General features: G+C 45.1%; 1 protein-coding gene across 1 annotated transcript in view; it reads right to left on the reverse strand.

The window, feature by feature from the left end:
- Positions 1-26,708, reverse strand: part of PLEKHG4 (pleckstrin homology and RhoGEF domain containing G4) — a 98,477-nt gene that overhangs the window by 34,165 nt on the left and 37,604 nt on the right. The window contains exons 4-10 of the mRNA XM_088135467.1: positions 22,740-22,955; positions 21,852-21,975; positions 20,561-20,654; positions 19,762-19,848; positions 8,935-9,051; positions 5,940-6,038; positions 4,991-5,139 (exon numbers count right to left, since the gene is read on the reverse strand). Of these exons, the coding sequence (XP_087991593.1) occupies positions 4,991-5,139; positions 5,940-6,038; positions 8,935-9,051; positions 19,762-19,848; positions 20,561-20,654; positions 21,852-21,975; positions 22,740-22,955 (886 nt within the window). The remainder of the gene's footprint in view (positions 1-4,990; positions 5,140-5,939; positions 6,039-8,934; positions 9,052-19,761; positions 19,849-20,560; positions 20,655-21,851; positions 21,976-22,739; positions 22,956-26,708) is intronic.

The raw sequence follows: 26,708 nt of genomic DNA on the forward strand, positions 1-26,708 counted from the left end.
AGTCTCCCCTGCCCACGCACCTTCCCCCAGCCCCTCTGCACTTGTGCTGGCCACTCATGCATGCACCCCCGTGCACCCACCCTGACCTGTGTCGTACCCCTACACACCCTCCCTGACCCACCAGGAGCCTCTCATGCACCCCCATGCACCCTTCCTGACCAGCACAGTGCCTCTTGTGCATCCCACGCACTCTCCCTGACCTGCACAGTGCCTTGTGTGCACCCCTGGACAGGCTTGCAACTTCCTGCTGGCTTCCCCAATGACTTTGGTTGTGGGAAGCTGGCAGGAAGTTGCCTTGCCTAACAACCGTGGGATTCAGTTAACAACGGCAACCGGGACTGCAGGATTGCCATTTCTAAGTAATGCGGTTGTACTTTACGACTGCATTACTTAGCGACAGAAATTCCGGTCCCAATTTCCATCATAAGTCAAGGACTACCTGTATACTCTCCTGATTGACAGACTTAAAACAGAAAAAGATACTATTCTGTTGGGACAAATTGGAAGGGATGATTTTAACTTTAAAGCAGCAAAGATTTTGACTTAACTCAGTCCCAAAGGCTAGAGATTTCCTTGAAAGGTTTAAAGAGGAATTGGAGGAGATGCAAGTGGATCAAAAGAAAGGAGCTATGCAGCAAATACAGCAAGAGACTGAGGAAGAGCCTACTATGTTGGGCACTACAGCTATAGAGTTTTCTAAGTTCACAATATAAATATGGGTTGTAAATGCCTAACATGGAATATAAATGGGGCAAATGCTTTGCAAAAAAAAAAAAGATTTTTCATTATTTGAAAAAGGTTAAAGCAAGATATAATTTGTTTACAGGAAACACATATAAGAAAAAAAGGACAAAAAATATTTGATTTTAGAATTTATCTCAACAGGGACAAGTAAGAAAAATGGGGTTGTTTTATATATCAACCCACAACTACAACCAAAACTGATAATGACTGATTATGGTAGATATGTGGGGGTTGAAATTAATTTGAATGAAACCAAGATTATGATACTGGGAATATATGCCCCAAATGATAACAAAGCTATATTCTTTAAAGGACTTATGGAAAAACTAATAGACTTGCCATATGAAAATTGGTGTTTACTGAGAGACTGGAATGGTGTGGTTTGCCCACAAAAAGATAGAACCTCTGTGAAAGGAATTAAAACAACGCAAGGCAAATTACTGAAAATATTTCTTGAAATGATGAATAACTTTGAATTTATAGATATATGGATACATAAAATCGTGACTCTAAAGAATATACTTACTTCTTTAAAAGACACAGATTTTCTCAAGAATAGATATGTTTTGGATTTCTAAGAATCTTGTCACATGTGTTAACAAAGTGGAGATGTTGCAAAGACTTTTTCAGACCATAACCTAGTGACTTTAACATATAAAGCAAGAGGAGAGTTAGAACTTATAGATGGAGACTTAATGAAACTTTGCTACAAAAGGAATCAATAACGGAGGACTGTAAAAAGAAATTGAAAGATTTTTTTGAGAACAATCTTAATAAAAGTACTGACACAAGGACAGTATGGGATGCCAGTAAAGTCTTTTATGAGAGGGCAATTTATACAGCAAAATAGTAAATCGAAAAGACATGAGAAAATGCAAAAGATTTTAATGGTGATAAAGATGAAAGAAGAGGAACTAAGGAGATATCCAGGAAGGAAAAATGTCTCACAGCAAATTAAACTTTTACAATGCCAGCTTTCTATATTAATGATAAGGGAAACGGAAATAAAAATGAACTTTGCAAAACAGAAGACTTTTGAGTTAGCAAATAAGTAAGGGAAATGGTTGGCATATAAATTGAGAAAGGAAAATGAGAAGAAAATGGTATTAAAATTATAAAATGGGAAAACTATGGTAATAGACAATGAAAGTATGCAAAGAATATTCCATCAGTGTTATACAAAACTATATAAAGGAGAAGAAATTTCCTTGGCAAAAGTGGATGAATATTTAAAGAACAAAATTTATCAAAGACAAAAGATAAACAAAAGCAGATGATGACTGGACCTACAACAATAAGGGAAGTCTGTGAAACGATAAAAAAGATGAAAATAAGGAAAACGCCTGGCCCAGATGGATTGCTGGCCTCCTACTCTAAACATTTTGAAGATGAACTGTTACAACTTCTTCAAAAATGATGAATTCTATTCTAGATAATGGAAGGATAACAGACACCTGGACAGGTGCAAACATAGCACTAATTCCTAAAGAAGGGCAAGACCCAGTCTTACCAAAAATTACCAATCAATATCTTTACTGAAGAATGCTTATAAAATAGCTACAATGATTTTAGCTGAAAAGATGAAAAACGTCTTTCAAGACTTTATTCATGAAGATCAATGTGGCTTTTGGCCTAAAAGGTTAAGAGATAAAATTAGAAATATTCTTAATATATTAGAATATCTAAAACAGCATTATGAAAAACAAGCTGTGTTGATATTCCTCAATGCAGAGAAAGCATTTGATAATTTGAACTGGACATTTCTGTTCAAAATTCTGGAAGATATGGATTTTGGGGAAACATTTATTACATGGGTGAAATCAATATATACCTCATAAATGGCACAAATTACAGTTAATGGGGAATTGACTAAAACCTGTGAAATATAGAAAGGAACAAGGCAAGGATACTTGCTTTCACCACTGTTATTCATTCTGGCCCTTGAAGTTTTGAACAGAGGTATAAAACATGATGAAAGAATAGCTGGGGTGAAGATTAAAAAAGAAGTATACAAACTAAGGGCATTTGCTAAGGGCAAACTAAGGGAAAATCCCATGGAAGGAATAGAAATATTAATGGAAAATTTAAAGCAATTTGATGCATTGGCTGGATTTAAAATCAATGAGAAAATGAAGATGTTAACAAAAAATAGGAGGATGGAAGATCAAAAAGAATTGATTGTAAAAACTGTTTTCAGATTGAGAAGAAAGTAAAATATGTAGGTATCACCATGATTAATATGAACTGTATGTTATTCCAAAATAATTATGTTAAGGTATGAAATGAAATGAAGAAACATATGTTAACATGGGAAAAGTTACAATTATCACTGTTTGGAAGAATTTCTGTGATAAAAATGAATGTATTACCTAGAATGATGTTTTTATTTCAAACAATGCCAGTTCTGAGAAATGATGCATTTTTTAAGTAAAGGCAAAAAGATATATCTAGATTTATATGGCAAGGGAAGAAACCAAGGGTTAAATATAAAATTCTCCAAGATGCAAAAGAAAGAGATGGACTGGGATTGTCTGATCTAAAATTGTATTTTGCAACCTGCTGTTTGGTTTGGAGTGGGTACTGTTGAGAAATAAGAGAATATTGGAATTAGAAGAACACAACCTGAGGTTTGGATAGCATGGCCTTTTACGGTACGATAAAGTGCTGTATTAAGAATATGGAACAGATGTAACCCGGGCTGTGTCTGAAAACACTCTTATTGATTTCAGCACAAGCACCATTTCACAGAAAAGAAACAACAGACAAAGAGAGATGGTTAACTTATCAAGATTTGTTAGTACAGGAACACGGAGAACTTAAAGATGAAGTCAAGAGAACAACTGACTGCAGAGGGATTTAGTTTTCAACAGTTCTCATATGGACAATTAAGAGACAGATTTAATATAGATAAAAAGGAACTGGAATAGAAGATGGAATTTAAAACTAAATTGTGTACAAATGATGAACATGCGATTGCTAAAATGTACAAACTTTTGTTGAGATTTGAAATGGAAGAAGAACAAGTTAAAGAGTGCATGACAAAATGGGCTAAGAATTTTGGTTATAATATACAGATGGACCAATGGGAGAAAATGTGATTAAAAGGACTTAAATTCACACTGTCTTACAATGTAAAAGAGAACTTTTACAAATGATGTACAGTTGGTATATGTCACCAGAGAAATTATGTCAGATGTACAAAGATACTTCTAATCAATGCTGAAAATGTAAAAAGCATGAAGGGACATTTTACTATGCATGGTGGACTTCTGAAAAAGTGAAAAAATATTGGATACAAATACACATGATAATACAAAGAATTTTAAAAATTAATACTCAGATGAAACCAGAGCTTTTCTTATTGGGACTTATGGATAAATAATTAAGAGAGTTTTGTATACGGTAACTGCAGCAAAGCTACTATACAGTATGCACAAAGATGGAAAAATACTGAAATACCTGCACTGGAGGAGTGGATTGTGAAGATGGCAGAATCTGCAGAAATGGCAAAACTGATCTCCTTGATCAGGTATAAAACAATTGATATTTTTATAAAAGACTGGAAACCCTTTATGGATTTTTTGCTGAAAGTGGAAAAAAATGAGTTGGGTGATTTTTTCGATTTGCCGATTAAAAAGGGTTGAATATGGAAAGAAGGGAATTATGTAATGTAATCTTAAAGGGGAGGAGAAACAATATATTTGTTTGTAAGTGCTGTAAAGAAGATTGGAAATTGTTTCTTTGATCTTTTTCTTTTTTCTTTCTCTGTACTGTTTCTTGCATTTTTTCTTTTTCTTAACTTTTCTTCATATACCTTTTCATGTTTATCTTTTATTCATATAAAAATCTCTTAAATAAATAAAGGAACAGCCAAGGGCTCCTTTTGGCTGCCTCAGGCACAATAGGCTGGGAATAAGATGATGACAATATCTTAAAAAAGATTCCCAAGGACCTTTGTTCCATGCTTAGGTGAAAGGCAGAAAAGGCAGAGAATAAATGAGGACTGAATCACAAACAAAAATACCGAGTACGTGGGTTGGGAGGAAAGGGAAGACTGAGAAAGCTGTGGTGGCATGGAGTTAATGAGATCCTCACAGAGTTGAGTAGTTTAAAGAATAAACGGTAATGTACGTTCTTCTCTAAAGGACATACCAAAGGAGAACAGCATTGTTCCTGCAGTCGGAGCCTCCACCTCTTCTACCCCCTACCTTGGCCTCCCTGCCCAATATTGCAACAGCAGGATCACCTGTAGTCCTCGGACATGACGACACAGGATTCTTCCTTCTGGAGGCGTGTCAGGAGCGCCCCCCCCTCCAGCTGCAACCTGGCCAGCCTTGCGTCATCCAGAACTGTCTTCATCATTTGCCTATAGCTCTTCAACAAGGCACGAGCGTCCTAGAGTCAAAGAAAGCATGTGGGGCTCTGCTTAGGGCATTCAGATGTAGATACTGGCTGGCCTTCTTACCTGAAGGAAGGCAGCAAGCAAAGCCCCAGAAACAACCTTGATGGCCACCTGGCAAGGTGGTAGGCAGCATCCTCTCTCTGGCCAGAAAGGAGGAAGCTCAATCTGGTCCCAAGTGACTGCTGAGTTTTCTGGCCCAGCAACTTTGTGCTACTCAGTGCCTAAGAAGCCTTTGATTGATCTGGCTAGTCCTCCAGCCCTGGGGATTTCTCTCAGCCAAACTCTGACCCCTCCCTGTTGCAGACTCCAAGCCTCATCAAAGGACTCCTGGCAAGGGCCCCTTTTGTGCTCCTTTGAATAACTTGTACTCAGACACCATACTTGCTGTTGTTTGCTCCCTAAGGTTTAGCTCTGCCACACATAGGAACTGAGGAGAAATCACTGAGTTACATCCATGCCAGCCCTTTAGATATTACCTATGACCTCCTGTTCCCACTTTTCCTTCAGGAAAATCAAAGGCTACATTGTTATGACACAGCAGACCTTCTTTGCCTCTATCTTGGGTAAAACCTTTACTACCCATGTACCAGCAACACACGGTCAAGGATGTTCCAGTCAAACAAGGGGCAGCATCTCCAGTGTCCTTGCATCTACCCCAAAGGCTGAAGGAGACTGTTATTTTTTGAATTTTCTTTTTTAAACATTTTGCCATATTACTGCAAACACTGCAGGCACTCTACTTCTTGACACCGGGAATCTTTGATAGCCTACAATAAGTGAAGCAGAGACTCACCTCAGGTTTCTCTGGCCATCTGCTGGACTCCACTGCTTGTATGGCCTCTTTGAGGAACAGACAAGCCCTTTGGCACCCATAGAGCAAGTGCTCCAGACGCTGCAAGATCAGCACAACAGCACCATGTTGATTAACAATCTACAGTATCTGCCTCCTGCAACTCCCAATCCCAAGACAAGGTACCTGACAGGCTCTTGGGCACTATTTTCTTCTAAAAGAACAAGATTTTGCCATTCTAATTGGACAGGAAAGTTTGTGCTTCAAGTGGAGCTACCAAGGGTCAGAAGTGTTCCCCAGCATGGCCTAACCCATCTCTGTTGGAATAAAGAGGCTCTCTGCTTTCAACTCATCATGGCCCTCCAGAAACACCTCTTAATTGCCCAAAATGTGAAGAAAACAATTCCCATCTTTGTTCTTTTCCTAATCATCCAGAAGCCAACATTCTTAAAATACACAGTTCTTCCACATTTTCTGAACATTTGCTTATCTTTGCAGTGAATATTATCAGAACTTCATGTGAGTCCTACCAATGTATAAAGGGAGTCTGCCATGGATTTTTTTATAGTTCCATTGCCACTGGCATCAGGATAGCTTTCCTGTTTTGGCACCTGCTGGTTATGGCTATTAGCTGTTTCTTCAGGAAGGTTCTTCTTCATGTGAGGAAAACTCTCTGAGCCCCAGTTTTCCCAATGGTTCCCATGCCCCACTGTCTTTCCTCCTCATGAGGCTTCAGGTTTCAACTGACCCCCTTCTAAATTCCAGGACTCCTCTCTCTCCACTCCCCAGATTGTTTACCATGGTTTCTGTTCTCCTTCTGTCTCCGGGCCGAGTTTTTCAGGAGGGGTTTCCTTCCATGGCTTGTCTTCCCTCTGCTAAGCTCTGGCTTCAATAGCTGCTCCTTCTTCTCTCACCCTACCCCTGGAACCCTGCTGACTTCCTGCCATGATGGAAATCCTCCAAAAGAAAAATGCTCAGGGGCTTGCCATCTGCCCAGTTTTTCCTTCCACAGTCTTACTGAACAAATACCACCACCATCTGGTGCTTGTGTTCATTTAGTCATCCAACATGCAATGTGCCAGTATGAACAAGTAGATTCAGGAAGTCTGTTAGCATCTTTTCCAACTAACGTTATTAAGAGACATAAGCTTTTGTGAGCTATAGCTCACTTCATTAAATGCACTTCATCAGATGAAGCTCACAGAAGGTTCTACCTTTTAATAAAATCTGTTAGTTGGAAAAGGTGCTACCAGACTCCTCCTGAACTTTTGCCACCAGGAACTAACATGGCTTACCTCCTACAATACCTTAAATTCAGTAACTGATATGTGCACTTCTTTTAGCTGCAATGTTTGCACCCAACAGTTCTTGTAACTGGAGATTAACCTCTCACACGCTCTGTTGCATAAGAATTCTGGCTCATCCATCCATGGAAAACTGATCCAACAGTAATATTTGGTGGGGAGAGGGGGTTCTAGCATGAACTGCTTGTTTCAGGTTATGCCACCACATTTCTATAGTCTTTAAATCTGAACTTTGATTCATTTATTCCAAATCAATGGATTTGTTCTCTTGTAGATCTTGTAGGTTTTGCTGTATGACCTACCTGTATGACGACATACTGCTGTATGTACTTCAGCTTCATATGAGGGACATTTGGCCTTATGTTCTCCTGAAGAATTCTCTGATACAAAACAGTTTGTGCTTCCTTTAATAATGACAATTATCACCTCCATGCTTGAAACCTGGTATGAGGCTTGCATTATGGAATGCAGTGTTTAGTTTCTACATACTCTGAAATGTTCTACTTTTGACTCATCTGGCCACAGAATATTCCTCCAAAAGTATGAAGGGCCATCCAGATGCTTTCTGGAAAACATGAGCATCAACTTTCTTGGTGAGCAATGGCTTCTGCCTTGCTCCTCTCTCATGAATCCCATTTGCATCCAGTGTTTTTATGATGGTGGGGTCATGAACAGTGACTTTATCCATGGCAAGAGAGATTTTAGATCCCTAAAGGTTGTTCTGAGGATCTTTGTGACTTCTTAGACAATGTCATACTGTAGTATTAGATTGATTTTGACAGAGTGACCACTTTGAAAACATTCATTATCTCCATTTTAATCTGTGTGTATGATTTTGGATTGGTAGAGTCCTAGAGTTCTAGAAATGCTTTTGTAAGCATTAATTTATTTTCAGGGGGCATACCATACCTCTTGAATCTGCATAGTGGGAACTTCCTCTGATGAAAGGAGACAAAGGCTGGCCCAGATCTGCCCTGGTGGTTTAATGTACCACTACTGTGAGAGGAAAAAATGCTAGTGGCCTAAAACTTATTTTAATATAAATATATGTTGCCTAATCACATTTAATAATAAAAGCAAGGGCTAGCTTAGAGATGACCTGTGGGGCACTGACAGGAAATAATACTTGCAAAACCAGAGCAAACTGTTAAATAAGCAAACTTGTTGATGGGAACAGACGTGACAGGGACTGAGGGACAGGAAAGTGTGGTGAAATTAGCCCTGGGAACATTATGAAAATCCTGAGAGTCATGATTGTGGCTTGCGGTTTTAAAGGATAAAAAGGATTGCATCTAAGTAAACGGGACCACTAGGTCAAGCTGTCTACCTGACAGCTCGTTCCAGCTGGTCCGCATTGCAACGTGTATCTAAGTAAGTACCTTGTATGTTGTTGATTGCATTTTGCTTACTTGCTGAACTAACTTTCAATAAAGCTCTTTGAAGTGACTTGTTTTATGGTGTGTCTGTCTCCCGTGTTTAATGAGGTTTTTCCTTGACACTACCTTCCCCACTTTGTATATTAGTATCTTATATACACAAGCTCTGGCTCTCATAATATTCAGTGGCAAAATATGCAAAGATTCAGAAAATCCAAAAACGAGAGAATACTTTTTCATAGAACTGTAGATTTCAACAAATCTGGGCTTCCTGGAATTTTGGACTCCTCAAAGGCTATGTTTTCACTCCTGCCTCACCATTTGGAAGCGCAGCCAGTCCTGATGGCAATAGGGAAGAGACCCATTGAATTCTTGGGGCAGCTGCTGGCTCTCAACATGTTTGTGGAGGGACTTCAAGGAATTGAGAAGTTCACACTGTGAAAGAGAAAGGGACAACTGTCTCAAGAAAGAAAAGAGGCCTACTGGGGAAGGGGAGGCATTCTGACTTCATCCCAGTTGAATTTTCTATCAAATGCATGGCTGCAACAGGCTGTCAGCACCTCCCCCACCCACCCACATTCCACATAACCTCTCTAGGTTTATGTGCAAACCTTTGGAACAAGCTGGAAGGAACATTCAGTCAGTATAATGGCACATTACTGTACCAACAATTTTGGCAAGTTTTATGCAGAGACCTCTCCCAATGTTCTGACATCTCTTAAAATAAAAGAGAAACCTAAAAGAAGCCAAAGAAGAGGGTCCTGGCAATAAAGGAACACCAAGTAAAAGTATCAGAAGTTAAGGGGATAAGAGAAGTTCATAGTGGGGAGAAAGACCAAACTCAGAAAGGAGGAATGTGGGCAAACAAGATTCCTTTTTCACTTTAGCTTCTGCTGAGGTTATAAAGCTAAAGAAACAGACTTTATTTGTATTTCTTTTATTTGTTAAGATTTTTCCCCACAACAACAATCCTGTGAAATAGGTTGGGCTGAAAGAAAGTGACTGGTCCAAAGCCACCCAGTGACTTTCCATGGTGAAGGTGGACTTGCTGATCTTCCCAGTCATGGGCTAACACCTTAATTGCCACACTGGTGCTCTCTAGCATTTATTCCCAGTCTTACCCAAAGCCACACATCTATTGTCTATGGATTGAAATTAGCGAGCAGTAAGAAGTTAGCTTCTTCAGAACTGATTTTATGGAGCAAACTAGAAGTAAACAGAGCTTAGGGAGAGCTAAAGTGCTTCAGTATAACCTGGACCTTCAGGAGGAAAAAATGCTTACTTGCAAAAGCATTTATATGTATCCTCCAACCCTGCTGCAGGTTATATTATCCATCTGCTTTTCCACTAATTTTCCATTTTCATAATCAAAATATTGGTCAGAAACCCTGGAGAAGGAGGTCTCAAATCCCCCTCATTTCACCCTTAGAGTACATTAAGGGAGCACAGAGTCCAGATCACAAGAGTTTGTGATTCTGCTCTACTCCAACCTCCTTTGGAATATTAATATGTAGTTTGGGGCACCACAGTTTAAAAAAAGGCAAACTGGAGCAAGTTCAGAAGACAGCTACCAGGATGGTGAGAGGCCTGGAAACCAAGTTCAGGGAGGAACGGTTAAAAGAGTTGGGTATGTTGGACTTCTGGGGGAGAAACGGCAGACTGAGGACAGCTCCGTTTCAGCAGAGCCGACGGCCACAGCAGTTGAGAGGAGCCCACGAAAGGTCTGGCTCGTTGGAATCATCGCCAGATCAAGGGGGTCTGGATCACCCACAAGTACTCCTTACAGAGGCTCCCGATGAAGAGATCTCATTTTTGCGACCACTCAGCAAAGTGATCACTCTGGGAGCCGCAGGAAACATCGAGCCCCAGCCTTCAAAAGGACACTGGATGTGCTTTCACTTCCTCTTTTGATTACTATTTGTGCTTTATTTGGAAATTAAAAACCTTTTGAAAGGCAAGTTGCTGCACATCAGGAGAATCTCCTTCTATCTTGGAAGAAAGAAGATTTAAGTAAGTCTGAAGGCTAAAAAGAAAAACTTTTACTTCTAGAAAATAGCAAAAGTGAGCTAAGAATATTGACTGTGAATAGTTAAGGGGCTAGATGGATTTGAAAGAATAGTTTCTATGGACTGTTCGGAACGTTATAAAAATATAGCTAATGATTTTGGAAGTAATTGTAAGAAATTTTACAGTGGGAAACTCTCCATTCTGAAAATAAGAAAATATAAGATTGGGCTTTGAAGGTTAACTAGAGGGAACTAGAGAGTAATTAAAGGAAAACACATTTGTTAACATAATGCAGGAATATTGTCCTACTACAGAAAAATTTAAATCTGTTTGGGAACAATGTGTTTAGGACTTATTCCTAAAACTGGATCTAACAAAGGTTATAGAAGAAGAAAAGATTCCACTGGAAAAAACCAGAAACTGAAGATGATTTGAATAAGGATTTTAAAATGGACTTTAAAAAATTGTCAGACTATAAAAGAGATATGGAAGATATGCAAAAAGATGAGGTGGACATGAAAATGGAATTAAAAATGCTTGACTACAAGGGAAAAGAAGTTGTAATGGTTGTAAACTTTTCTACTTGATGTTTTTATAATTAAAGGAGATATCCAGATCATAAATCAGAAGAATGACTTTGAGAATTATTTTACTTTGCATTCACAGAAGGGAAATACTAAATCTCTGGAGTTGTTTCTGAAAACAGACAGGGAGAAAATGATAAAATGATAAGAGTGTCAGGTTCGGCCAGCACGGGGCTGCAGGGAAGCTCGCAGCCAGACCACGCGGAATCCACCGGCGGTAGCTAGCGGGGAAAAGAGGAACTGAAAGCGCCGCTAATTAACGGGCCACCTGCGCCCAGCCAGACCGGAAAACCGCAGCGGAAGCTTTTAACTATAAACTGATAACGGCGCGAGCCAACAATGAACGGGGCCGCAGGCAGCGAAACAAGATCGCAACGCAGCACAGAACCCGCGGGCTTGCACGTAACGGGGAGGAACCAACCCAGCCGGAGGGGGACTGGCAATCAAGGACAATGGACCCTGACCAATCCTGCCATCATGGACAATCAAGGGGGATTATTGGGGGCCCATAATCCGCAGCTGCAACGTGATCGCGGGGCGGGGAAAAAGCGCGGGAAGGGGGGAATATAACAAGTGATGCAATTGTACCAAGCCAGTCCTGGCTTTGCTTGTGACTACTACGTTACGCATGAGTAAACCTTCTTTGTGAACCACACGTGTCACGAGAGTTTCTCTGTCGAACGGGGCAAACCTTACATAAAGCCAGGACTCACCGTTAGCGCTACCCGGTACCACCGAGGAGCGTTTCCTTTTCCAATACAGGCATGACCAGCGACGAGGAATCCGTGGGTCAGCTGGAGCACGAGGAACCCAGGCTCGAGGAGGGACGGTCGGAGCCACCCGGGAGCGACGGGACAGCAGCCAGGACCGGGCGCCCTCCAGCCGAGCGGTGGTCGATGGGCGTGAACCAAGGGCCAGACGGTTCAGGCGTCACGATGACCCGAGGTTCAGGGTCCGGGAACCGCGAGTGGGACGAGAAGTTCGCCCGACTAGAGGAGAGAGTCGAGCGGCGCCTAGACGCCATGGAGGCGATGCTCCAGACCCTGCTACAGAGAGTGGGACCACCTGCGGTGAGCGAGGGGGCGAGCAACAGAGGTGGCGGTCCGGCACCTCAGCCGGCACCGCCCACGACGCCCCGGTCGGTGGACCGACGGGCGGCAGACGCCCTGAGACTTCGAGGTATCACTGGGAAGTTCTCAGGGGACCCTGAACAGCTGCCGCATTTTTTGACGCACGTTAGGGGGTTCATGCAGAGGGGTGGTCACCTATTCGCTAGGGACGAGGATAGAGTATCCTATGTGGCCGAGCTGCTAGATGGTCAAGCAGCTAGCTGGGTGATCGGACTATACGATGCCAACGCGGCGGAACTACGGAGTTTCCCGGACTTCATGCAGGCGCTCCGGGACAGATTCGAGGACACATTGAGCGCCAAGCGGGCGGAGGACGACATCCTGCAGTTCAGACAGCGGGGCAAGTCGGTATCAGAGTACGCCCTGGAGTTCCGGAGATTGGCAGAGAAGCTCACGGACTGGCCGGAGTCCCTGAGGGTGAAGTATTTTAAGAGGGGGCTCAATCCAGAGATCCTGGAGCGGGCACTGGGGCGGGACGACCCGTCCACAGTGAAAGATTGGATCTGGCTGGCCGGAACGGCGGAATCGGCATGGCGGCAGATCCAACAGAGCGCGAGGCGACGGGACTAGACGAGGGACCAGCCGAGGGAGAGAACCCCCGAGGAAAAGCGGAGCAGTTGGCGGCAGTCCACCGGGGTGCGAGAGGCGACCAGAGCCCCGAACCTGTGCTTCCGGTGCGGAGGCAGAGGCCACCGAGCGGCGCAGTGCCCGACGGAGCGGGAAGGAGCCCCACCACGGCCTGAAGTCAAGCCCCCGCATGCGACCGGGAAAAGGGCCGGCGACCGACCGCGGAAGGGGGCAGTGGCGGCGGTGACCGAGAAAGGACGCGGGGGGTGGTCGACCCCGGAGACGGCGTCCTCCGGAGAGGACTCGGAGCCAGCGGGAAAAGAGGCGCGCTCGCACTGAACGGCGTCCCAGTGCGAGCAGAGGAGTCGAGGCGCGCGGACCCAATAGGAGATGAGGACTGCCCTCCGTTCCGGGTGAGAATACACATCCGGGGGGTGAGATCCGGAGGGGAGGCACAGCTGCGGGCGCTACTGGATTCAGGCTGCACCCACTGCTTGATGCACCCAGCTGTGGTCTCGGGGCTCGGACTACAGCTGAGGCGCCTCCGGGAGCCCATTGCATTCAGCCAGCTAGACGGCACGCTGGCAGTGGGGGGGCCAGCTCAGTATTACACCGAGCCGGTCCAGATGACAATCGGGAGTCACCGGGAAGAACTGAGATTTGTGGTGGTCCCGGTGGCCGACTACGCGGTGGTACTCGGCTTGGCGTGGCTGCGACGACGGAACCCACGGGTCGACTGGACGGCGGAGGCAGTGCGGTTCGGGGTCGACAGGCCGGCGAAGTGCGGGAGCCGAGGGGACCGAGCCGTGGAGACGGGTGCGGCCGCAACCACAGACAGGCAAGTGGAGGGTCCGGGACACCGGGAGACGGGGCGAGAGCAGACGGAGCCTGAGACCCGGCTGGCAGCAGCAGCAGCAGCGCCGGGACCCCGGAGACCCGCAACGATCCCGAGGCGTGGGGAGGCAGCAGCGACTGGCGAGACAACCGCAAAGAGAGAGGCCGGGCCCGGGGAACCCACGACGGGCGGCGGAATCCCGAGGCAGTATCGAGACCTGGCGGCAGCGTTCGGGGAGAAGGAGTCCGACCAGCTCCCACCACACCGGCCCAGTGATTGCGCCATCGAGTTAGAGCCAGGGGTGACCCTGCCTAAGCCGAAAATGTACTCCCTGTCAAGGAGAGAAATGGGGGCTCTGCGGGAGTTCATAGACAAGAACCTGGCGCGGGGATTCATCCAACCTGCGAAGTCGCCATTAGCGGCCCCGGTACTATTCCGGGAGAAGAAGGATGGCTCGCTTCGAATGTGCGTGGACTACCGGGGGCTGAACGCAATCAGCACGGAGTACAAATACCCCCTCCCCCTGATGAAGGACTTGATGTCGCATCTGTCTAAGGGGAGGGTGTTCACAAAACTGGACTTGCGCGAAGCTTACTTCAGAGTCAGGATCCGCGCAAAAGATGAGTGGAAGACGGCGTTCAACACGCCGCTCGGAAGCTACCAGTTTTCCATGATGCCGTTCGGATTAAAAGGGGCCCCGGGGGTATTTATGCAGCTAATAAATGAGGTGCTGCACGACCTACTCGATCGGGGCGTCCTGGTCTACCTGGACGACATCCTCATCTACACCGAAACCCTGGCGGAGCACGTGAGCCTAGTGCGCACGGTGCTCCAGAGACTGCTGAAGGCACAGCTGTACGCGAAGCTATCGAAATGCGAGTTCCATCGAGAGCAACTAGACTACCTCGGCTACCGAATATCCAGCCGGGGAATTGAGATGGACCCGGCGAAAGTGAAGGATGTCCTGGGCTGGGAAGCGCCGCGAACCCGGAGGCAACTCCAAAGCTTCCTAGGGTTTGCGAACTTCTATAGACAGTTTATCCCGAACTTCGCCCAAATCGCCCTTCCCCTAACCGACCTGCTGAAGACCAAGGGCACTGGGAAACCCCCCAAGCCCAGCATGGCACTTGCGTGGACTGCAGAATGCCAGGGGGCGTTTGAGGAGCTAAAACGGCGGTTCACAGCGGAGCCGATCCTGCGCCATCCCGACCCAGATCGGCGGTTTATAATCCAAGTAGATGCGTCAGACGTGGCAACGGGGGCAGTCCTGCTCCAGCCCAGCCCGGAGGGGGCCATCCACCCATGCGCCTACGCCTCCCGCAAATTCACCGAGACGGAGAGAAGGTGGATGGTGTGGGAGAAAGAGGTGTACGCAGTCAAGTGGGCACTGGCCACGTGGAGGCATCTACTGGAGGGGGCAGCTGAACCGTTCGAGGTGTGGACGGACCATAAGAACCTTGAGGCCCTGAAGACCCCGCGTAAGCTATCCCCCAAACAGGCGTGGTGGTCCCAGTACTTCGGGAGGTTCAGGTTCACACTAAAACACATCCCCGGGAAGCGCAACTTCCTAGCAGATGGACTGTCTCGCATGCCCCAGCACGCCAGCCTACGGGAGGAGATCGTGGACTCCATCATCCCTGCCAGCAGACTGGCTGCAAAGGCGGTGACCCGAAGCCAGACCAAGGGGGAGCGACGGGACGCGGCGCCTGAAGTAAGGCAAGGGTTCGCGGAGGCGGCGGAGCGGGACGCTTGGCTCAAGCAGAACCGAGAGGCGCTAACCAGCCAAGAGGGATTGTGGTGGCACGAAGGAAAACTGTATGTGCCCGAGGGTTGCCGACGGGAGGTCATGGAAAGAGCCCACGACAGCCGGAGCGCGGGGCATTACGGCTTCGTAAAGACGCTCCACTTAATCCGGCGGCAATTTTGGTGGCCCACGCTCCGTAAGGACGTGGATGCGTACTCGGGGGGTTGCCCGGTGTGCGCGACGGCGAAAGGGGCCAAAGGCAAACCTAGAGGGCTACTCCAGTCGGTAGCGGAACCCGACGGCCCATGGCAAGAGGTCGCCATGGACTTCATAGTAGAGCTCCCGGAGAGTAAGGGGAAGACCGCCATTTGGGTGGTTACGGACTTATTCTCTAAACAAGCGCACTTTGTAGCGTGCCGGCGAGTCCCCACGGCAGAGGGGTTGGCGAGACTGTTCGTGCAACATGTTTACCGGCTCCACGGCGCGCCCCGACGGGTCGTCAGCGATCGGGGCAGCAACTTCATCGCGCGGTTCTGGAGGGAGTTCCTGAAGCGGGTGGGGACGAAGCAAGCCCTTTCTTCCGCGGCGCATCCGCAGACGGACGGAGCCACGGAACGCCTGAACGGGGGGCTCGAACAGTACCTGCGCTGCTACGTGGGGCACCAACAGGACGATTGGGCAGAGCTACTACCATTCGCGGAAGTGGCATACAACAACGCCGTCCACAAGAGTACCGGGTTCTCTCCGTTCAAAGTAGCCACCGGGAGAGACTTCGTCCCCATGCCGGAGTTGCCTCAGCCGGAATCCCAGATCAACTCCCTGGACGCCTGGTTCGCCCAAATCGACGCGACCCGGCGAGCGGCGCACGCGGCATTGCAAAGAGCCAAAGCTGACTACAAGAAACACGCGGACCGCAAGAGGCTCCCCGAGGAGCAGTGGAAAGTGGGGGACTCGGTGTATCTGTCAACCAAAAACCTAAAAACGCACCAGGCATCGAAAAAACTCAGCCCGAGGTTTGTGGGGCCGTTCCCCATTGCAGAGGTCATCAATCCAGTAACCGTCAGGCTGACGCTCCCGAAAAGCCTCGGAAAGATCCACCCGGTGTTTCATTGCAGCCTGCTAAAGCTGCACCAGCCGGGGAACGCCTGGCACAAGACAGAGGGAGTGCCACCACCCATCATGGTCGGGGGGGAGCAGCATTTCGAGATCAACCAGATACTGGACGCCCGGAGGCACAAGGGGCAGACCCAGCTCCTAGTGCAATGGAAACATTTTCCCAAGTCCCACAGCGAATGGGTGAGTAAAACCCACATAAGGGCACCGGACCTAGTGCGGGACTTTTACAAGAAATACCCCGGGAAGCCGAAATAGAGCCGGGGGGGGGAATTGTCTTCAGGGGGGCGGTATGTCAGGTTCGGTCAGCACGGGGCTTCAGGGAAGCACGGGGCTTCAGGGAAGCTCGCAGCCAGACCACGCGGAATCCACCGGCAGTAGCTAGCGGGGAAAAGAGGAACTGAAAGCGCCGCTAATCAACGGGCCACCTGCGCCCAGCCAAACCGGAAAACCGCAGCAGAAGCTTTTAACTATAAACTGATAACGGCGCGATCCAGCAATGAACGGGGCCGCAGGCAGCGAAACAAGATCGCAACGCAGCACAGAACCCGCGGGCTTGCACGTAACGGGGAGGAACCAACCCAGCCGGAGGGGGACTGGCAATCAAGGACAATAGACCCTGACCGATCCTGCCATCATGAACAATCAAGGGGGATTATTGGGGGCCCATAATCCGCAGCTGCAACGTGATCGCGGGGCGGGAAAAAAGCGCGGGAAGGGGGGAATATAACAAGTAATGCAATTGTACCAAGCCAGTCCTGGCTTTGCTTGTGACTACTACGTTACGCATGAGTAAACCTTCTTTGTGAACCACACGTGTCACGAGAGTTTCTCTGTCGAACTGGGCAAACCTTACAAAGAGATCATTATCTGGGACCTTATTTGAAGAACCGATTGAAGATTGAGCCTCCTAAAAAAGAAGACAAAGGAGTTCAACGTGGACATCAATTGGGTTAAATTGTATAAGTTCTAATTTTGGGTTGTTATTATTGGAATTTTTTTTTCTGACCAAGATTGTAAGATGTTGATTTACAGATACAAAAATCATGTATCTGACTTAGTTTAAAATATACATATTATGATTGGTATTCCTTATGCCTATGGGGACAGATTTTTTATCTTTTACTTACCAGAAAAAGATATAAGTTAAAATGCAAGATAGATTTATTTTTCTAATAAATAGTTCTAATAGTAGTTTACTATTACTGCTACTCTTTGCTGAACAAGATTAATTGATAAATATTTTTTATAAATTGGCTATTGTTTAGGGATGAGAAATGGGAAGAAGAGGTTCTTTTTCTGTAATATTAGAGAAGGTGTTATGTTACTGCAAATGTTTATGTTTGTTTGGAGGGAGGGGGAAGTCACTTTTTATATGTCTCTCTTTTTTCTTTCTCTTTCTCTTGATATTTTTTTCTTTTTTGTTTGTATATCTTTTTAGTTTTGTACTAGTTTTTATATATGTAAAACCTCAATAAAAATATTATAAAAAAAGATCTGGGTATGTTTAGCTTACAGAAGAGATAACTGAAGGAAAATATTATAGCAGTCTTCAAATATCTGAGGGATTGTCACAAAGAAGAGAGAGTGGACTTATTCTCAAAGGCCAGAACCAGAAATACAAGAGAGCTCTCCATCCCTGGGAGCCTTGTAGGAGTCATCCTCTCCTGGATGCCTGAAAAATGAGCCTCAGACAATGGGAGCATCTTCAACAGGGCCTTTGCTGCTGATCTTTAATAACTGGCAGGTTCATAATGGGAGCAGCTTTTCCCTCAGATAGTCAAGATTTACCATATATATACTCATGGATAAGCTGAGAATTTTAGGTCCCAAAACACACCCCAAAAGTTGGGTTTGGCTTATCCATGAGAATATACACAATACTTTTTTTAAAGTACCCATATATACTCCTGGATAAGCCCATCCGTGGATAAGCTGTCCCTTGACGTTTTAACCAAAATATCATGAAAAATGCACCACCAGTGGATAAGCCAATTCTGAAAATTAAAACATATGAAAGTTTCAAGGATCAGTTTATCTGCACATGGCACATTTTTCATAGTATTTTGGTTAAAGATTCAAGGGTTGGCTTATCCACGGATGGGCTTATCCAGGAGTATATAGGGTAGGCTTTTTAGTGGCTTTAGTAATTAATACCTTTAATGTTAAATTATGTCTGGCAAACCACTAGCAGCCAGTACAGATCTTTCTCATGATCCCTGGGCTCTGAGTGATCCAGTTAGAAGCCTAGCTGCTACATTTTGTACCAACTACAACTTTGGGATAGTTTCCAGGGTAACTCCCTGTTTCAACAGTCAAGAATAACTGTCATCAAATCTGACTGCTTCAAGAAATGATGCAGCTGGCATACTGGATGTAACTGTACCAAGATGTTCCTCACCACAGCTAAATGTTAAGGAGCACTCCCTTATTAATAGGGAGCTGAACCCCATCCCAAACAGTCTAAACCTCAAACCTCAGATCTAGTTTTTTGTTTTTTTAATCAACAGCACCTCCATCTTGACCAGAATTTCATTTTAACTTATTCTCTCTCACTCACTTCCTATTGAACTTGGGCAACATTCAAGGGTATCAATTGCTTCTTTGTAATTTGATGGCAAGGAGCATCAGAACTGGGTATCCTCATTCCAAGTGCCAGATGACACCCCCCTCCCCCAGTGTTTTCAAACAGACCCTTAAGAGTATGGTGGACACGTTGAACACCAGTGGGAGAGCACAGGCCATGATCTAGATATCAAGCATTAGTTGCTCAACACCATCTCTCTTGGATATATATTTTCTAATTCCACCAACACAAACCCCACTGCCAGAAAAATCAACTATGGGAAAAGGAAAATCGGGAAAAAAGAAACACAGGAGCAGACCTCACCCTGCGCTGAGGAGAACAAGGTCTGAATGGCTGCCTGCACCCTTGCCTGAGCAACCTGCTGGGTGTTTAGCATGTCTGCATGAACACATATGCCTATACTGTAAGTGACAGGAAGATTGCTCTGGGGGGTTGCTATACCCCTCCCCAATCCATTACAAAATCATGCCTGTAATTCACCCAAAGCTTTGGAATACAGAACTACAGAATCAAACCACCCTAGACATTTTTAAAGGTTGAAATAGGTGAGGATTCCTGAGGTCTGAATCTCCTCGCACCTGCACAGAAGCTGGCTTTTCTATCTGGAAGGTGTGATCTTTCTCCACAAGCAGCAGGGCTCTATGGATGCAGTGTGGGATGGTATCCTGCAATGATAAAATTTATTTTTCTATGACTCCTGCTCCAGTCAAAAGTTTTCTTTTAAATCCAACTAAATAAGGATTGGCAGAAACGTCCTCTCCATTTCCCTGGTAACCTTTGCACCATAAGCAACCTTTTTTTCTACAACAAGGAAGAGGCCAAATGAAAGTGCTGCCAGCATCTCAGACACTTACCTGGTAGGCCAACCCCTTCACACCTGAGGCAGGGTTTTCCTTATCCAAATGTTTCTAGCATCTTAAGCCATGGAAGAGCAACACAAGAAGGAGTGGCTGGGCAGAAACATCTCTATATTTGGCTTAAAGGCTTCTTCAACTCCTGCCCTCTGCCATCCCAACCCCATCTTATCACTGCTGGACTCTGCCCAAAGGTGCTTCTTGGTCACCATCCTTTCTAATGCTTACTATTATTTCCCCTGACAGAGCAGGCCCTGAAAAGTCTTTCCAGCCACGCACAAAACAGACATGCCATTGGTGGAAGTGGCATCTGCTTGCCCTCCGCTCCTGCTGGCATCTCCCCCCACAGCTCAGTTGCAGCTGTATGCTCCACACACCAAGGAAAAGGGCATCCAGAGAACGCTGGGAAAGAACTGGGAAAGGAAAACAATGGTTCTGTCTGCCCAACGGGCACCCAGCAATGGCAAAGTGGGATTCAGAAAAAGGAAGGAAGTGGAAAAAGGAATCAGCGGCAGAGCCTTACCTGCAAGGTGTCTAAAGCTGTAAAGAGAGCTGGGACTGGAGAACACTGCCGGGCATCTATCAGGACAGTTAAGCCCAAGGCTTTGCACTCCGACCTGAGGATGAAAGGAAACAGAAGACGGGCACTGTTGCTACCAATGCATGCAAGCTGCTCCCTCAATATCTCCCCTGCGGGTTCCTTCCCAATGCAAAGACTTCCTCCGTTCTTCCTCAGGCCTTCCCTAGGCTGAGTCCAGAAGCAAGTCTTCCTCTTATCTTGCAGGTCACAAGACTCAGGGCAAGCAGGCAGGCAGTCTTCACCAGGCCAGAGGCAATGGAACAGATTTTGTTAGTTTCTTATGGATAACTGTAGCTCCCCCACCAAGTTTCAAACTGTGCCATGAGGGTCTATAGTTATTTAAAGTACTCCGTGAGGAGATCAGAGTATATTCACACAGAACAGTAAATACAATATAGTGGTATATCTGACATGTAGTATCTGGGACTCCTGAAGAATCTCACTCGTGCAGAGCAATTCCTGCCCACAGGACACTGAAATATCAAAGCAAACTGAGAGCCACATCCATGATCCTCCACTGGCTGGCAATCTAGTCATAAAACTGTGTGGGTGAATTTTTGAAGCTCTCTATGGTAATAAGCATATTTTTTCTACTTATTTTCCCATAGTCATAGCAAAGTTTATTTGTCACCTACAGGCATCCCCCAAATTATATCTAGAGGACTCTAAAACTGATTTTTCAAAATGGCCCAAGCCCCAAGAAAGTTTGGTATTTCTGTCTAAGTTGCCAAAATTTGACACTTATGACCTTGCCATTAAGCATTCAATCTATATTCATTTTAATACCCATAATATGGATTATCTGCACTATCCCCACAGACCAATGTTGGGCTCTGGAACACAGATTGAAAACCATTGTAAGAAATAGCTTCATACAGAAACTGTTTTGTATTTATATATTCCTCCCATGGCTATGTATATTTCTGAAGAAACATAGGGAAGAGGAAGTGATCAGGGTCTTCTAACAGAAACTATAGCCATGAAGGGAGGGACATAAATATTGGACTAGGAGACACTTAAGGGAACACCTAAGCCACCAATCAAAGCATCTGTGCATAAAACAACTTAAGCAGCATTTTAAAATTGGATTCATACAAACTCCCCTTCAGACAACTATGAGAGATGAAAAAGATAAGCCATGAGCTAACAGAACAGTTATAGTATTACGTGTAGCAGAAGACTTGCTGACCATATCGGTCTTTCCCCTTTCCCCTTCCCCAGCCATCCCACAAACCTGAGAATGCTGTAGAAATACAGGAGAAGACGTGTTAGTTCGCTGGCATTGCAGTCCGGGCATACCCAAAATGTATTCCTCATTGTGATGATGACCACCGCATGTCCGTATTTGTCTCTGGTACCTGAGAAAAAGGCTCGATTTAATTTGTCTAATTAGGCAAAAATTATGACCAATGAACTGGCCCATGGTTTGCCTTCTAAGGAACAGAGAAACAGCTTTTTCCAATGTATGTCATGAATGAATGAATACAAACAATTCAAAGTGTTTGGAATAGCAGGATGGTAGAAGTTGAAAGTGACTAGCAGAATAGGAAAAAAACAAACTCAGACCTACACAATCTGGTTCTGAAAGCAGAATTTGACTCTTGAGGGGCCCATATAGACTGCCACTTGTTTTCTTAAGTGGCAATTCAAAGACTTCCAGATCTTCACTGAGAGTAGAGCGGTAGAGAGTCAAAAACTATTTTAGGGTGCATGGACTGGCCGCTGCCCCAGGGGGCCATTCAGGATAGTTCTGCTTACAGATCCACGTGTCTACTGCTTCACTCCTGCAAGGACCGCTGCAAACATCAGCTCCTCCTGTCCTTCCTTAGACACCCTCGCTGCCCACTTCTCCTCTGTAACAGGGGAAGTCCAGACCATGGTTGTCCTAGGAAGGTGGGATCCCTCAGCAGCGCAGAGGCTCTTGCTACTTGTCTGTGGAGGAGCCTACACTCTGTGTTCCTGTTTTTAGTGCTAAAAGCTGAGGAGGAGGTGCTCAAAGACCCAATCTACAGTGAGAAACTGAAAATGCTTCTCATATATACAAATAACTTTCTCTTTGCTCTTCACAAAGCATAAAAAACAGCAACAGCCCACAGAGGCTTCTCTAGGACATGGTCTTTACCTGGCAGGCACGCAACCCCACTCCGAAGCATCTCCCAATTCACACTCTGCATTGGCAAGGGGGCTGTTTCCAGAATTCCACTGGATGGAAAGAATGGGAGTTCTGGTTGCACAGCCAAGGGTAGGTCTTTTTCTCCAGAGCCACAAGGAGTGGTCAGTACCAAGCTACTGTTGCCAGTTCCTTCATTAGCATTTTCTGTCCCATTCAATGATGTTTCTGTAAAAAGAAACAGCTTTCAATGCTATATTTTAATTACTTCCATTTGCATTCAGAGGGAAAGTAGCCATTTATTTATCCTGTCCCTTTGCAATGGATCTAAACTGGTAATGACAGTTAAAAATAAAACAAACCCAATGAGGTCTACCTTCTGTGATGAAATACCTCTGCTTTGACAGCATCCCTCTTGCTATCACAGAGCTGTCTGCATCTGCTGCCAAACACTCTGGTTAGCTTGCACACTTGGAAACTTATCCTTCTGTGCACCGCTGTGTCAGGACAAAAGCATTTGCCAGCTCATGTCTCTTTGCTCTTTGCACTGGCATTGGAGATGTTGGCTTCCTACCACACTTCTTGCTTCCCATACTGCAGCAAGCTGCTTGAATGATAGATTACTGTTCCAGAGGTGCCCTACACCAATAACCTGCCACTTGGGCTATTTCTGAAAACAGAACTACCAATCTTTTGAAAGCCAAGAAGGGATAAACCTATCTATGAGTCTATCAACCTTCTTTAAAACTGGTAACTTCTGTCCAAAAACAGCCCAGTCAACAGGTTGATGGGGGAGGTGTGTGGGAAAACTCACAAACTTCCTCCAGCCCATCGACCTGTCAGCTGGCATACTGTACTAGTGTATAAAAATGTATTTTGAAGTTGGGCATTCTCTGAATGAATCAGGTTTGCTGATTATTGTAAACACTGAAGAATTTTGTATCTGCATATCTGTTTCCCCCTCTTTTTCTATGTTAATCTTAAAAATAATCTTTAAAAATTGAACGTGGGAGTGTCCAAAGGGGTAATGGGCAAGAGAGATGCTTTCTGCTTTTTCCAGATGAAGCCCACCCTATTCCGGACTCATTTGGGCTAAAGGAAAATATAGTACTCAAATATTTTATGAATCCCAATGTATCAAGGAGCCAGAAGATTAAACAATGCCATGTACATTTTAAGTCTAGAGGTTCATGCAGGAATTCATAATCATATTTTTTTTCTCTATGTGGATAAATGCTCCTAAAAACTAGGAAACATCCTCCAGCAACATGTTTTATTTTATTTTATTTTATTTACAGTCCCAGAACAATAAAACACAAATACAAAATTTAAAATACAAGAAAAAACCCCCAAACCTTAAACAAATAATAACAAGAAGAGGCTATCAACCAGCTTCTGCAAATCATTACTACTGATAGAAACTTGGCAACCTTTTAGTGGTTGTCCAAGTTAGGTCTTGCAGGAAGATTGTATTTTCTTCATCAGAAAGGTGCCTAAAAGTTCAGATAATTGGGTTTATGAGTACCAGATGCCATGGGTGGTACAATGAGCAGTGTAGCAATATATGGATTATTGACAACCTCTGTATCTGAGCAGAAACACATATGATTGATGTAGACTAGAGACTAGTATTTGCCTATAGTGCACCAATTCGAGCCAAGGTAAAAAGTCTCCTATGTGAAATATGTCCGATGTTACAAAAGTACCTAAGAATGGAGAACCTGCAGTTTGTGCCATAATAGGAATGGACTGGCCCTGTTATTTTGTAGATCTAACAAAGAAATGGTTGAATGTATCCATTCCCGTTTGTTGTTCTCTTGGACTGGAACCATATTTAGGTCAGTACGTGTGTTGTTGAAGTGAAAAATCATTGGGCAGTGATTTTGAGTTCTGTAGTCTAAACCTGGATGATAAGGGTCTCAAAATCAAGCCCCGGGTCCTAAGGAATTGGGCATATTTAGCTTCCAAAACAGAAGACTGAGAGGAAATATAGCAGTACAGGTAGTCCTTGCTTAATGACAGTTCGTTCCATTCAAAGTTCGCAACCATTCAAAGTTATGGTGAGATGAATGAATGGTACTTATGCACGGTCTCCGAAGTTATGGCCATCACAGTGCTCCTGCAGTCACATGATCAAAATTTGGGCACTAGGCAACCCGCCTGCACTTACGACCGCAGGGGTGCTTCAACTCCCCCTGCTTATCTCCCCTCTCATCTCTGCCCTTTTGGCTGCCCTGCACAGTGGTACTCCTCAGTGGCAGTGTTGCTGCTGCTGTGGAGTGCCGCCTCAAGCCCCACACCACGGCCAGCCACCCCAGCGCCAGAGGGCAAAGCTCCAGCCACCGCCGCTGCCCTGCACTCTGCAGGTCCTGCTGCACCCAGTTGGCCTTTGCCGGCCTCCTCTGATGCTGACGACACAGCCCAGCCTGGCCCTATGTGAGGCAACTGCTGGCTGTGCTAGGCCTTCTTCCTGAGGCCATTCACGCCTTTCTCCAAATAGCATGTGCCATTCTCATGATGCTTCAGAAGGGCTTTCTGAATTTGCAATTTGGAGGGCAGCTATATAAATTTACCAAATAAATAAAAACTTCCAAGATACCTTTAAAGATATTTCCTATTTATCCTCTAGGACTGGATGATGAGATTAAGTCAGCACTCTGATCTTTACCAAGTCAGTAGGCTACAGGGTGTACATACCAATAACAATGAAGGATAGTGAACTATCATACAATATTCTTGATTTCACTTGCTAACAAACTAATGCCTAAGGTCATCCAATGCAGATTAGAACCCTACATGGAAAGAGAGATGTCAGATGTTCAAGCTGGCTTTAGAAAAGGCCAAGGAACAAGAGTCACTATTACTGATGCATGCAGGATAATTGAGAAAGTCAAAGAATTCCAAAAATAAGTCAATATGTACTCCATTGATTATTGAAAGGCCTTTGATTGTGTTGATCATGTCAAGCTGTGGAATGTCCTTAAGAAAATAAGAATTTCAGAACATCTCATATCCTCATGCAAAACCCAGAACATCTCATAGTCCTTATGGCAGGACAGATTGAACATGATGAAACAGATTGGCTCCAGGTCAGCAAAGGAGTGAAACAAGGCTGTGTACCTTTTCCTTATTCATTCAACCTATATGCTGAATATATATAGAAGGAGGTTGGATTGGAAGAAGATGAGTGTGGTTTCAAAACTGGAGGAAGAAACATTAATAATCTGCACTGTGCTGATAACACTATTCTGGTAGCTGAAAATGCAAGCTTTAGTAATGAAAGTTAAGGATGCAGTGAAGAAGTGAGACTACAATTAAATATAAAGAAGACCAAACTAATGACAACAGGTCTAGCAACCAACCTTAGAACTGACAATGAAGATATTGTTTTTATAATACAGGTAGTTCTCGAGTTACAACAATTCATTCAGTGACCATTCAAAGTTATGACAGTGCTGAAGGAAGGGACTTACACCTGGTCCTTGAAGTTCTAGCCATTGCAGCACGTGAACAAAATTGGGGTACTTGGCAACCAGTTCGCACTTACGATCGGTTGCAGTGCCCTAGGGTCACGTGATCACCATTTGAAACCTTCCCTGCCGGCTTCCCACAAGCAAAGTCAATGGGGAAGCCAGCAGGGGAGGTTGCAAGTCACAAATCTTCCTCACCCATCTAGGCCTTTCTTCACTCGCATGCACCGCGCCTCCTTCCCCCCTTCACTTGCACGCATGCACCCACCAGCACCCTCCTTCTAATAAGCGGTTTTAGGTAATGAAGGAAAAAGTTTTGGAAGCACTGCATTACACAGAGACGTAGCTCTTCGAGAAGTCCATAATGCTGGGAAAAGTAGAAGGAACAAGAAGAGGATGACCAGCAGCAAGATGGATAGACTCAATTACAGCAGCAATGGGTGCACTGGTGGAAAACTGAAGGTCCAGGTTGGGGAGAGATCATCTTGGAGAATATCTACCTATGTAGTTG

Source organism: Python bivittatus, unplaced genomic scaffold (assembly GCF_059951505.1).
Source record: "Python bivittatus isolate LINGU-HERP-01145 unplaced genomic scaffold, Pbiv_v1 ctg000170_np1212, whole genome shotgun sequence".
In the NCBI taxonomy this organism is placed as follows: domain Eukaryota; kingdom Metazoa; phylum Chordata; class Lepidosauria; order Squamata; family Pythonidae; genus Python; species Python bivittatus.